General features: G+C 39.3%; 1 protein-coding gene across 1 annotated transcript in view; it reads right to left on the bottom strand.

Annotated features, from left to right (window-relative positions):
- Window positions 1-14552, bottom strand: part of Not11 (CCR4-NOT transcription complex subunit 11) — a 31921-nt gene that overhangs the window by 13222 nt on the left and 4147 nt on the right. The window contains exons 5-6 of the mRNA XM_070101428.1: window positions 13918-14090; window positions 10419-10554 (exon numbers count right to left, since the gene is read on the bottom strand). Of these exons, the coding sequence (XP_069957529.1) occupies window positions 10419-10554; window positions 13918-14090 (309 nt within the window). The remainder of the gene's footprint in view (window positions 1-10418; window positions 10555-13917; window positions 14091-14552) is intronic.

Genomic DNA, 14552 nt, shown 5'->3' with positions numbered 1-14552 from the left:
ACTTTCATCATCATTCAACACTTTCACCACACTCACACATTATCACTGCTTTCGCAGAGTGTTACAAAAAACGCGATTCTAAAAGCTTAGAGATCTCCAGTGAATACTAGAAAGGACTGCCCTTCTAGCATCCAGCCTGTTACTGGGTTTTCGTAACAAGTAGTCAGTATCCTTGTCCAATTATCCATTAGAAGTCATTAAGATTCAATAGTGCTTCAGGATTACAACTGGTAGGCTACTAACTAGAGAAATTAAAATTTAATAAATTTATTAAGTCTATAAGTTGTCTAGAGGTATATTATCAAATTAAATTAATTACAGCAATCAAAATAAAATCAATCTCTCGAGTTCAATATTATTGTGCTGAAAGCACATATCACATTTATAATTCTTAAGTACCGTCAGGTACATTAACATTTAATAAGATATTACAAATATGTACAAGTGTGTGTATGCGTGTAACTGCTCTTAAGTACTTAGCTATGTCTCAAGACTCGAATAAGACTTAAACAAGTGACTGACAAAGTCCTCAAATAAACTAACTTCTTGACCGACTGGCAACCCGAACAGTCTGCTTGAACAACAAAGAATGCTAAGCCCAATAGCAATGCAATATCAAGCGACTGCGACACAGAATCAGGAACTGGGAAATAATATAACGACACTAAGTAGGGACCATCTGCAGATCCTCCACAAAAGTTACAAACTCCCATAATACTGAATCTATGTTCAGCATAGGAAAACCCGACTGTGACAATGCACAGAAACCAGTACAAAATTAGGTCAGAAGCTATAGCTCAGGACCTGAGATGTTCAGAGTGTCAATGTGACACACAACCTCAGTACAACGTCGAAAATCACAAAGTCTTTACAATGTTCTGTGAACAAAGTTCTACAGAACTAACAAGAATAATGAGACAGACAATCTGTCCAACCAGCAAGCGAGTCTCGAGCAGACTGACTACTTCACGAGAGGTGAGGACACCCCCCCTCGATCACGTGATAGCTACGTGGACAGCGCAGCTCAGAAGCCGGCAGTATAACGAGCGACAAGCGATAATTACAGTAGTTTGACAATCAAGACTAACTGAGCACATTTTATATACATCCTAACAACATAGGCTAAATAACAATATAACAGTCAAATAATAATATAAAGTCATACATTTACGATTTAGCTATTATCGCAAATATAAGCAATATAAAATTAAATGAAAAGGTAATATACATTACATATATATATACATAATCATTGTAACCCATTCAGGGGTTGCAACACCCCCCCCAACACGACAGAGGGTCGCACTAGGAGTTGCATTAATGTTTTTCACATTATTTCTGATTACTCATATCAATATTATTATCAATATAAAAATTAAACATTAATCAGAGTCTCTCTTGTGCCAAGCACCTCTACAATTTCACAGCGTCCGTCACTAGGATATGCCCCTAGGTACTAGGGCAGTACACAGTATCGTATATCTTCATACTCTTGGTTATGTACATCAGTGTAGAGACAGGATAGCGCTGACAAGGAGGGCACGTTGAGGCTCGATCATAGTAGAGGAGACTGCATTCCACTCTTAAGTAGTGGTTGTGGAATGCGAGGCAGTATGAACATCTGAGTATGAAACAGCTTAAGGTGTGTAGTGAGGGGGGGGGTCTGCGGCAGGACAGTGTTGCGTCACGCAGTACCATCTCCCACACGACACTACCCACTCAACACTCAGCTTGTCTCCTTACACACAATACTGTGAATATATAAATATAATAATTAGACATGACATGAGTATATATAGTTAATATGGGCTGGAGGGATTAAGTTACTTTACTGAATTTGACATAGCAAGTAACAAAAGGTATTTGGGCATAAAATTACGTTAATTTAATGTAACTGATAATTATTAAGGACGAGACAGAGTGTCAGCTATTACATTACAATGACCACTTATGTGTTTTATACTAATAGAATAAGGTTGGATTCTGAGGGCCCACCTCATGATCCTAGCATTTTTACTTTTCATAGTGTTTATGTAGGTGAGTGGATTGTGGTCAGAAAAAACGTTAATTTTAAATGGGGAAGTGCCCAAATACACGTCAAAATGTTCCAATGACACCACAAGAGCTAGAGCCTCTTTCTCAATAGTGGCATAATTTTTCTGGTGTCGTTTAAGCTTAGATGAATAGTAACATATAGGATGGAGAATATCAGTGGATGTTGACTGTTGGAGCAGCACAGCACCCACTGCATAGCCACTCGCATCTATATGTAAAAAGAAGGGAAGATTGAAATTAGGACTCTTCAACACAGGAGCAGAGGATAGCAAGCGCTTCAACCTTTTGAACGAGTCTGAACAATCTCTAGTCCAGATGAACTGAACTTTGTTACTAATGAACTCAGTGAGAGGTGCAGGTGGAGGTGTGTGCGCTGGCTTGCCTGTTACTTGACACACGTGGCAACGTCGCACATGATCAGCTACTGTTTCCTTCATCTTTGGCCAAGTAAAATGTTTTGCCAGTTTACCGAGTGTCTTCTTGACACCCAAATGTCCTCCTATGGGACTATTGTGAGCAAAATCAATGGCTTGTTCACGAAATGAAACTGGTAACACTACGAGATGCTTGATTGTGATGGAAACACTATCAGCTGACAACTTACATGTAGTTTTCTCCATCAGTACACCATTACTATAATAGTAACAATTATCGAGATCCTTTGCTTCACTCTCAGTAACTGCTATATCTCTCAGTCTTTCCAGTGACTGATCAACAAACTGATCCTTGATTAAATCATCATGAGTTAGAAATTTAATGTCAGTTATGTCTTGACTAGGTTGATGACCAGGGGGAGTCAGTGTTAATGATCCTGGGCGCAGAGCGTCACTAAACAACATATTCAAGCCCAAATCATTGTCATCCACTAACTCAACAGGAGACAAGGATGGTTGTTGAATCTTTGACATAGCTCTAGTAATTGCGCTGAGAGGAAATAAAATAGGTTTCTCTCTACAAGCTTCAATGGCATAATTATCATCAGTGTTATTATCAATCACAAGTGGTTCTTTACATATACCAGCATGAAGGATATCGTTCCCTATCAACAAGTCCACTGACCTGATGGGAAATACACCACTGGATATACCCACTGAAATATAACCAGTATAATAGCTTGTCTCAATATAAACTTTGTGCAGAGGCACTTTTATAACAGCCCCTCCATAGGCTTCTAACAATACATCTATCTTGCAATAGGTATCATCAGTTATGGGCAGTACATCTTCTCTTAATAACGTGAGATAACTGCCAGTGTCTCTGAAAGAAATTATCTCAGTTAGATGTGATTCGTCAAATCCTACTTTATCTCTCAAAAAGTAAGGACTCATCGCTGAACGAATCTTTTCGTCAGATACACTTTCTGACGCTAGTCATCTATCCTGAGTAACATTATCTAAAACAGTAGGATAAGAGGAATTGCTAGGATTTTGGGGCCTTTGTTGCTCGGAAGAGGATACGACTTGAGTGGGGGCGCCAGCCGCACGACTGTATCTCGCATCTCTTTCTAACTTATAGCAATACTCTCTAGTATGTCCTTTTCTGTTACAATAGGTACATTTAACTTTCTTCTTCTCGATACCAGATTTCTGTCTAGCCACAGAGACAGATTCAGGATTGTGAGTTTTCCTGGTAAAGGTACGAGAAGTTACAGTAGCAGGTACATCAGGCCGGCAATGAGCAGCTGATTTAGGTTGCCAACTTCTAGGACAATCTTTAGTTACCTTGTTTCTTTGTGTTTTAGTACGTACAAGTTTGTGAGAAATCTCGTAATTGTCTGCTAATGCTGCAGTTTCCAGAATATCCGAGGTAGTATGATCGATCAGATATTCTTGTATGTCCGCAGACATACAGTTGTTAAACTCTTCGTGTAGTAACAACTGAACAAGGCTGTCATAGTTGGTACATTTAGCAGCTCTAGTCCATCTCTCAAATGAAACTTTTTTCTCACGAGCAAACTCTACACAAGTTTGATCTTGTCGTCGTTGTAACGTACGAAATGCTCTTTGATAACTTACAGGTAACAAGTTATATGTCTCTAGAATTGTTTGTTTGACAGCATCATAACTAATGTACTTGGTAAATGGCAAAGCAGCCGTACAAGTTTGAGCTCTTCCCGTCAACGCTGTATGCAGCAATGTTGCCCAGTGCTTACGTGGCCAGTTCATAGCACGTGCCTGGTTCTCAAACACATCAAAATATGTGTCTGAGTCACTTTCAAAAAACTTAGGAACCATGGATGCAGCTTTCTGCACATAAATGTGTCCTGTGATCTATCAGTCTGTTGTCTTAACAGACGAACATTTTCTCTTTGGAAATCTTCTTCGTTCAATCTCCTCTGTGCCTCAATTTGTGCAGTCTGCAACATAATGAGGCGTTCCAACCTCTCAAACTGTTCCTGAGAGATAGGACCAGTGGGTAATGGAGGAGTAGGGAAATTAACATGGTCTGGACGGTCCTTAGGTCGGACACTTGGTCCAGCCGTCTCTAGATTGTCTAGATCTGGTCTAGGATAAGTAGATACAGGTGTATCATACACTGTACTAGTATTAGGCTGTGTCATCCAACCTGCTATACTCTGTACTATAGTGTCAGTGAAGGAAGGAGCGAGCGAGAACTGATCTACACTAGGCTCGTACACTAGGCTCACTTCTGCCTTAGTTACTCTTTCATCTTCATCAAATAGAGTCATACTTCCTAATTGTGACACTAGGCTTTCTGAATCTGAATCATAATCAGACATCTCTGTATGAGCAGGAAACAATATATCTTTAATTAATGCTCTGACAGTTTCAGCAGTGTAATTCCTGTTATACGTCACACCGAGATACTTGGCTACTTGCCAACACGTCTGAAGTTTTAATGTACTTAACTCAGACAAAGTCAGAGTATCAATTAACTGTTTCACTTTGGCATACATCACGAAAATAATTGTACTACGAGAGAGTGATTATGGGAAACTATAATCTTGATAGGAATTTTAGTGTTAGTTGTCTTAGAGCTAGAGCTCATAAACAGTATTTCCATCTCCTTGGATCAAGAGACTCAGCCAGGTACATACATCCACCTGGTATGTTGTACAAGACTAAACTCAAAGTCTTCAGATTAGGAAAGTACTCAGAGTGTTTGATCATAGAGTTACTAGTACGTCAAACTGGACAATTTCTCCAACACCTTGGATCAAGAGCATCCCGGACAGGCCCCCATTTGTTACAAAAAATGCGATTCTAAAAGCTTAGAGATCTCCAGTGAATACTAGAAAGGACTGCCCTTCTAGCATCCAGCCTGTTACTGGGTTTTCGTAACAAGTAGTCAGTATCCTTGTCCAATTATCCATTAGAAGTCATTAAGATTCAATAGTGCTTCAGGATTACAACTGGTAGGCTACTAACTAGAGAAATTAAAATTTAATAAATTTATTAAGTCTATAAGTTGTCTAGAGGTATATTATCAAATTAAATTAATTACAGCAATCAAAATAAAATCAATCTCTCGAGTTCAATATTATTGTGCTGAAAGCACATATCACATTTATAATTCTTAGTAGGTTGGTAGACAGCAACCACCCAGGGAGGTACTACCGTCCTGCCAAGTGAGTGTAAAACGAAGCCTGTGATTGTTTTACATGATGGTAGGATTGCTGATGTCTTTTGTCTGTCTCATAAATATGCAAGATTACAGGCATGTCTTGCTACTTCTACTTACACTTAGGTCACACTACACATACATGTACACATTTATTTATACACACTCATCTGAGTTTTCTTTGATTTTATCTTAATAGTTCTTGGTCTTATTAATTTTCCTTTTATATCCATGGGGAAGTGGAATAAGAATCTTTCCTCCGTAAGCCATGCGTGTTGTAAAAGTCAACTAAAATGCCGGGAACAATGGGCTAGTAACCCCTTTTCCTGTAAAGATTACTAAAAAGAATAAGAAGAAGAAAATTGTCAAAGTGGGAAGTCTGAATGTGCGTGGATGTTGTGCAGATGATAAGAAAGAGATGATTGTGGATGTTATGAATGAGAAGAAGCTGGATGTCCTGGCTTTAAGTGAAACAAAGCTGAAGGGGGTGGGAGAGTTTCAGTGGAGAGGAATAAATGGGATTAGGTCAGGGGTTTCAAATAGAGTTAGAGCTAAAGAAGGAGTAGCAATAATGTTGAAGGATAAGCTATGGCAGGAAAAGAGGGACTATAAATGTATTAATTCAAGGATTATGTGGAGTAAAATAAAGATTGGATGTGAAAAGTGGGTTATAATAAGCGTGTATGCACCTGGAGAAGAGAGAAGTGTAGAGGAGAGAGAGAGATTTTGGGAAATGTTGAGTGAATGCGTGGGGAGTTTTGAATCAAGTGTGAGAGTAATGGTGGTTGGGGATTTTAATGCTAAAGTGGGTAAAAATGTTATGGAGGGAGTAGTAGGTAAATTTGGGGTGCCAGGGGTAAATGTAAATGGGGAGCCTTTAATTGAGCTATGTGTAGAAAGAAATTTGGTAATAAGTAATACATATTTTATGAAAAAGAGGATAAATAAATATACAAGGTATGATGTAGCACGTAATGAAAGTAGTTTATTAGATTATGTATTGGTGGATAAAAGGTTGATGGGTAGGCTCCAGGATGTACATGTTTATAGAGGGGCAACTGATATATCGGATCATTATTTAGTTGTAGCTACAGTTAGAGTAAGAGGTAGATGGGAAAAGAGGAAGGTGGCAACAACAAGTAAGAGGGAGGTGAAAGTGTATAAACTAAGGGAGGAGGAAGTTCGGGTGAGATATAAGCGACTATTGGCAGAAAGGTGGGCTAGTGCAAAGATGAGTAGTGGGGGGGTTCAAGAGGGTTGGAATAGTTTTAAAAATGCAGTATTAGAATGTGGGGCAGAAGTTTGTGGTTATAGGAGGGTGGGGGCAGGAGGAAAGAGGAGTGATTGGTGGAATGATGAAGTAAAGGGTGTGATAAAAGAGAAAAAGGTAGCTTATGAGAGGTTTTTACAAAGCAGAAGTGTTATAAGAAGAGCAGAGTATATGGAGAGTAAAAGAAAGGTAAAGAGAGTGGTGAGAGAGTGCAAAAGGAGAGCAGATGATAGAGTGGGAGAGGCACTGTCAAGAAATTTTAATGAAAATAAGAAAAAATTTTGGAGTGAGTTAAACAAGTTAAGAAAGCCTAGGGAAAATATGGATTTGTCAGTTAAAAACAGAGTAGGGGAGTTAGTAGATGGGGAGATGGAGGTATTGGGTAGATGGCGAGAATATTTTGAGGAACTTTTAAATGTTAAGGAAGAAACAGAGGCAGTAATTTCATGCACTGGTCAGGGAGGTATACCATCTTTTAGGAGTGAAGAAGAGCAGAATGTAAGTGTGGGGGAGGTACGTGAGGCATTACGTAAAATGAAAGGGGGTAAAGCAGCTGGAACTGATGGGATCATGACAGAAATGTTAAAAGCAGGGGGGGATATAGTGTTGGAGTGGTTGGTACTTTTGTTTAATAAATGTATGAAAGAGGGGAAGGTACCTAGGGATTGGCAGAGAGCATGTATAGTCCCTTTATATAAAGGGAAAGGGGACAAAAGAGACTGTAAAAATTATAGAGGAATAAGCTTACTGAGTATACCAGGAAAAGTGTACGGTAGGGTTATAATTGAAAGAATTAGAGGTAAGACAGAATGTAGGATTGCGGATGAGCAAGGAGGTTTTAGAGTGGGTAGGGGATGTGTAGATCAGGTGTTTACATTGAAGCATATATGTGAACAGTATTTAGATAAAGATAGGGAAGTTTTTATTGCATTTATGGATTTAGAAAAGGCATATGATAGAGTGGATAGAGGAGCAATGTGGCAGATGTTGCAAGTATATGGAATAGGTGGTAAGTTATTAAATGCTGTAAAGAGTTTTTATGAGGATAGTGAGGCTCAGGTTAGGGTGTGTAGAAGAGAGGGAGACTACTTCCCGGTAAAAGTAGGTCTTAGACAGGGATGTGTAATGTCACCATGGTTGTTTAATATATTTATAGATGGGGTTGTAAAGGAAGTAAATGCTAGGGTGTTTGGGAGAGGGGTGGGATTAAATTATGGGGAATCAAATTCAAAATGGGAATTGACACAGTTACTTTTTGCTGATGATACTGTGCTTATGGGAGATTCTAAAGAAAAATTGCAAAGGTTAGTGGATGAGTTTGGGAATGTGTGTAAAGGTAGAAAGTTGAAAGTGAACATAGAAAAGAGTAAGGTGATGAGGGTGTCAAATGATTTAGATAAAGAAAAATTGGATATCAAATTGGGGAGGAGGAGTATGGAAGAAGTGAATGTTTTCAGATACTTGGGAGTTGACGTGTCGGCGGATGGATTTATGAAGGATGAGGTTAATCATAGAATTGATGAGGGAAAAAAGGTGAGTGGTGCGTTGAGGTATATGTGGAGTCAAAAAACGTTATCTATGGAGGCAAAGAAGGGAATGTATGAAAGTATAGTAGTACCAACACTCTTATATGGGTGTGAAGCTTGGGTGGTAAATGCAGCAGCGAGGAGACGGTTGGAGGCAGCGGAGATGTCCTGTTTAAGGGCAATGTGTGGTGTAAATATTATGCAGAAAATTCGGAGTGTGGAAATTAGGAGAAGGTGTGGAGTTAATAAAAGTATTAGTCAGAGGGCAGAAGAGGGGTTGTTGAAGTGGTTTGGTCATTTAGAGAGAATGGATCACAGTAGAATGACATGGAAAGCATATAAATCTATAGGGGAAGGAAGGCGGGGTAGGGGTCGTCCTCGAAAGGGTTGGAGAGAGGGGGTAAAGGAGGTTTTGTGGGTAAGGGGCTTGGACTTCCAGCAAGCGTGCGTGAGCGTGTTAGATAGGAGTGAATGGAGACGAATGGTACTTGGGACCTGACGATCTGTTGGAGTGTGAGCAGGGTAATATTTAGTGAAGGGATTCAGGGAAACCGGTTATTTTCATATAGTCGGACTTGAGTCCTGGAAATGGGAAGTACAATGCCTGCACTTTAAAGGAGGGGTTTGGGATATTGGCAGTTTGGAGGGATATGTTGTGTATCTTTATATGTTTATGCTTCTAGACTGTTGTATTCTGAGCACCTCTGCAAAAACAGTGATAATGTGCGAGTGTGGTGAAAGTGTTGAATGATGATGAAAGTATTTTCTTTTTGGGGATTTTCTTTCTTTTTTGGGTCACCCTGCCTCGGTGGGAGACGGCCGACTTTTTAAAAAAAAAAAAAAAAAAAAAAAAAAAGTACCGTCAGGTACATTAACATTTAATAAGATATTACAAATATGTACAAGTGTGTGTATGCGTGTAAGTGCTCTTAAGTACTTAGCTATGTCTCAAGACTCGAATAAGACTTAAACAAGTGACTGACAAAGTCCTCAAATAAACTAACTTCTTGACCGACTGGCAACCCGAACAGTCTGCTTGAACAACAAAGAATGCTAAGCCCAATAGCAATGCAATATCAAGCGACTGTGACACAGAATCAGGAACTGGGAAATAATATAACGACACTAAGTAGGGACCATCTGCAGATCCTCCACAAAAGTTACAAACTCCCATAATACTGAATCTATGTTCAGCATAGGAAAACCCGACTGTGACAATGCACAGAAACCAGTACAAAATTAGGTCAGAAGCTATAGCTCGGGACCTGAGATGTTCAGAGTGTCAATGTGACACACAACCTCAGTACAACGTCGAAAATCACAAAGTCTTTACAATGTTCTGTGAACAAAGTTCTACAGAACTAACAAGAATAATGAGACAGACAATCTGTCCAACCAGCAAGCGAGTCTCGAGCAGACTGACTACTTCACGAGAGGTGAGGACACCCCCCCTCGATCACGTGATAGGTACGTGGACAGCGCAGCTCAGAAGCCGGCAGTATAACGAGCGACAAGCGATAATTACAGTAGTTTGACAATCAAGACTAACTGAGCACATTTTATATACATCCTAACAACATAAGCTAAATAACAATATAACAGTCAAATAATAATATAAAGTCATACATTTACGATTTAGCTATTATCGCAAATATAAGCAATATAAAATTAAATGAAAAGGTAATATACATTACATATATATATACATAATCATTGTAACCCATTCAGGGGTTGCAACACAGAGGTGCTCAGAATACAACAGTTTAGAAGCATACACATATACAATTAATCTATAAGTTAAATATGAAATCCATACGTAACATCTGCAACTTAATACTACAGTTAGTGCAGGAAGTGTTCTAACTGTCATGTAATTATTTATCAACCCAATGGTTATTTCCCACCAGGAATATTTCCCACTGAGCTCACTCATTTGCTCTAGTCTTTAGTTTGTGTGATTTTTTTCATAAAAAAGTTAGTCTAACCTCATCTTCAGCAATGTGTAGTGGAGGTGTTAGTCTAATAATTTCTGGGGTGAAATACTGCTGGGCTAAAGTCTGTCTGGGACCACAGAGCAACGCTTCACAGGTTCTCTTCACTTGGCTTACTTCGCTTAACAATCTGAAATAATGATCATTATTATAGCCAAAGAAGCTAAGGGTTAAATATTCAAAATATCAGAAAATCAAACATACAATTCATTAAATTTCAATGAAATCTGTAGATCTGTGTATCATTTTGCATAATAAAGTATATGCAAAACAACCACTGTGAAAAAAAATAGTGAAATTGCAAGCACTTATGTGATTTCTCACATCATCAAGGAACTATAAAAATAACAGAACAGCAGAAGGCTTATAAGGTTGAGATGTACCTTCCATTGTTCTATCATTTTTACAGGTCCTTGATAATGTGAGAAATCATTAAAGTGCTTGGAATTTCACTACTTTTTCACAGTGGTTGTTTTGCATACCTGTTTACTGTGCTCTTATTGAATAATAAAGTATATATACAATATAAATAAAAGATGGTGTAGTAGGAGAGGTACAATATTCGAACAGACACAGATGCAACTAATGTGACATTTTATTGTGGTAACATTTTGTTCTCCTAAAGGTAGTAGGTTGGTAGACAACAACCGCCCAGGGAGGTACTACCGTCCTGCCAAGTGAATATAAAACGAAAGTCTGTAATTGTTTTACATGATGGTAGGATTGCTGGTGTCCATTTTTCTGTCTCATAAACATGCAAGATTTCAGGTACATCTTGCTACTTCTACTTACACTTAGGTCACACTACACGTACATGTACAAGCATATATATACACTCCCCTCTGGGTTTTCTTTCTAGTTCTTGTCCTTGCTTATTTCCTTTTACCCCCATGGGGAAGTGGAACAGAATTCTTCCTCCGTAAGCCATGCGTGTTGTAAGAGGCGACTAAAATGCCAGGGGCAAGGGGCTAGTAACCCCTTCTCCTGTATATATTACTAAATGTAAAAGGAGAAACTTTCGTTTTTCCTTTTGGGCCACCCTGCCTTGGTGGGATACGGCCGGTGTGTTGAAAGAAAGATTTTGTTCTCCAGGAACTTTGTCAAGCTGTTACTGGTAATGTTAACAAAGTTTCTGGAGAGCGAAATGTTGCCACAATAAAATGTCACATTACGGGTGCTTCTCGCTTTATGAGGAGTTTCTTTATTTGAGAGTTTCTTTACTTGTTTCTTTATTTGTGAGTGTCTTTATTCATGAGTTTCTTTATTCATGGGTTTCAAGTGTCTAACACTATTACTGATGAGCAACTGGTAAATATACTTAGTTATCCATGGGTGTTCTGGTACTAACAATAAGTTACACACATTCACACATACACCATAAGTTACACACAGTTACACTTACAAGTATGTCACTTATTAACCAATAAAAGTTTTAGAAATGCTAAACTGTAGTACAAACATGTGACGCCTAACAATTCTTTACAGTGTTTGTCCCCACAAGCAACATGTTTGTAAGTTGAAAAACCAGAAACAAAACCTGATGGACTGATTACATCATCTTTATTTCATTTCTACTGCTCCATTTGTATTCATAAGCTGAGGTCCTAATGTACAATATTGTACATTCTTTTAACTTAATACTCTAATAATATATGCCAAGACCAAGGATTGAGTAGCCCATTTCCCACCAAGGCAGGGTGACCTGAAAAATAAGAAACACTTTCATCATCATTCACTCCATCGCTGTCTTGACAGTGGTGTGCCGACACTACAGTTCAAAAACTACAACATATCTCTATCCCTGTTGTATTCTGGGCACCTCTGCAAAAACAGTGATTATGTGTGAGTGAGGTGAAAGTGTTGAATGATGTAAGTATTTTCTTTTTGGGGATTTTCTTTCTTTTTGGGTCACCCTGCCTCGGTGGGAGACGGCTGACTTGTTAAAAAAAAAAAAAATCTCTATCCCTCCTTCAGAGTGCAAGCAAAGTACTTACCACCTCCAGGACTCAAGTCTGTCTAACCGGTTTCCCCAAATCCCTTCATGTTACTTTGCTCACTTTTGTTTATTCATATAACTACTTTCATGTACCACATTCAACATAATATTCACTAATTTTCTAAAACATAAACTAGTCACTACATTATTACAGTATTAGCAGTACACCTTTGATTTAATAGAGCTCTATAATAGACTTCAGAAATATGGAATAAAATCTGCTGGGTCAACCAATTCTCAAACAACGGACAAAGTCCGCTGATGATGATGATGACGACGACAACGACGATGATGATGATCATCATCATCACCTATATTTCTACAAGTACATGTACAAGGTATACAGACCAAAGTGACATACTATATAGATAGCCCTTTGTTATGCAGAGCATTTTGGGCAAATTAGGTCAGTTTTGTCCCAGGAAGCGACCCACACCAGTCGACTAACACCCAGGTACCTGTTTTACTGCTAGGTGAACATGGACATCAGGTGTCTTAAGGAAACACACTCAATGTCTCCACCCATACCAGGGATCATGATAAAATAGTTGCATTTCTATCCCCCATAATCACCATTACTGGCAACCCACTCACCCTTATTAGTGTCTTGTGACTCAGTTGGCAGCGCACTCAGCTCACATAGCAAGTGTCCATGGTTCAATCCCTGGTACAGGTGGAAATATTAGGCATGTGAGGTGTTTTACGGAGATAAAACACCTCAATTATTGGGAGCGCTTGAGGTTCCTAAACCTGTATTCCCTGGAACGCAGGAGGGAGAGATACATGATTATATACACCTGGAAAATCCTAGAGGGACTAGTACCGAACTTGCACACGAAAATCACTCACTACGAAAGCAAAAGACTTGGCAGACGATGCACCATCCCCCCAATGAAAAGCAGGGGTGTCACTAGCACGTTAAGAGACCATACAATAAGTGTCAGGGGCCCGAGACTGTTCAACTGCCTCCCAGCACACATAAGGGGGATTACCAACAGACCCCTGGCAGTCTTCAAGCTGGCACTGGACAAGCACCTAAAGTCAGTTCCGGATCAGCCGGGCTGTGGCTCGTACGTTGGTTTGCGTGCAGCCAGCAGCAACAGCCTGGTTGATCAGGCTCTGATCCACCAGGAGGCCTGGTCACAGACCGGGCCGCGGGGGCGTTGACCCCCGGAACTCTCTCCAGGTAAACTCCAGGTAAACACCTGCCATCACTGTTCACCTAGTAGTAAGAAGATACTGGGTAGCATCCTGGGGACAATTTTAAAGGACTCAAGTGGAAATAAGACAGACATTCCTTGATGATGCACTGACTTTATTGGGTTATCCAGAGTAGCTAACCCTCTTGGTTAAAAATCCTAACAAAATCTCATCTCAGTTCATTAAACTGAGAGTTAACGGTATCATTACATTAAAAAAGATGTGTTAAATCTTGGTGGGTCACAGAGTGCTTTGTCAGTATAAAATATAAATATAAAAAGTAATGTGTTAGTGTACCCTGAGCTGGGTGATGGTTGAGGATGGGAATAGATAACTGGGATGGCACTCTTGGCTGTGTCTGGACGTTCAGAGAGTAGTTCTGCGAGGTTTAGTCTGAGGGCTGTTGTGTCGATTGGTGGATGGTTGGAAACGTCGAGGTTCATAATCTGCGATGCTGTTCTCTTCAGTAACTGAAAAAAGGAGAAAAAGTAAAAAAGAAATATTTTAAGTACCATTAAAGTAAAAAAAAAAATTTAAGATCCATTATAGTTACAGGAATAAAGTTTATGATTGTGGTATTTCATCTTCTATGAAGAATTGATGATATAAATACTGCAGAAATGAAATAATTTTTAACATTTTTAACATATCAGCCATTTCCCACAGAGGTAGGTTGACCCGAAAAAGAAGAAACACTTTCATCATCATTCACTCCATCGCTGCCTTGCCAGTAGCATGCCGATACTGCAGCTCAAAAACTACAACATATTTCTACCCCTCCTTCAGAGTGCAGGCACTGTACTTCCCACCTCCAGGACTCAAGTCTGACTAACCAGGTTCCCTGAATCCCTTCACAAATGTTACTTTGCTCACACTCCATTAGCATATCAAGCCATAAAAACCACTTGCCTCCAATGACTCCAATGTAATGC

This window comes from Cherax quadricarinatus, chromosome 77, assembly GCF_038502225.1.
Source record: "Cherax quadricarinatus isolate ZL_2023a chromosome 77, ASM3850222v1, whole genome shotgun sequence".
In the NCBI taxonomy this organism is placed as follows: Eukaryota; Metazoa; Arthropoda; class Malacostraca; order Decapoda; family Parastacidae; genus Cherax; species Cherax quadricarinatus.
Note: the sequence above shows the minus strand (reverse complement) of the source record. Positions and strands in the feature narration are given on the sequence as shown.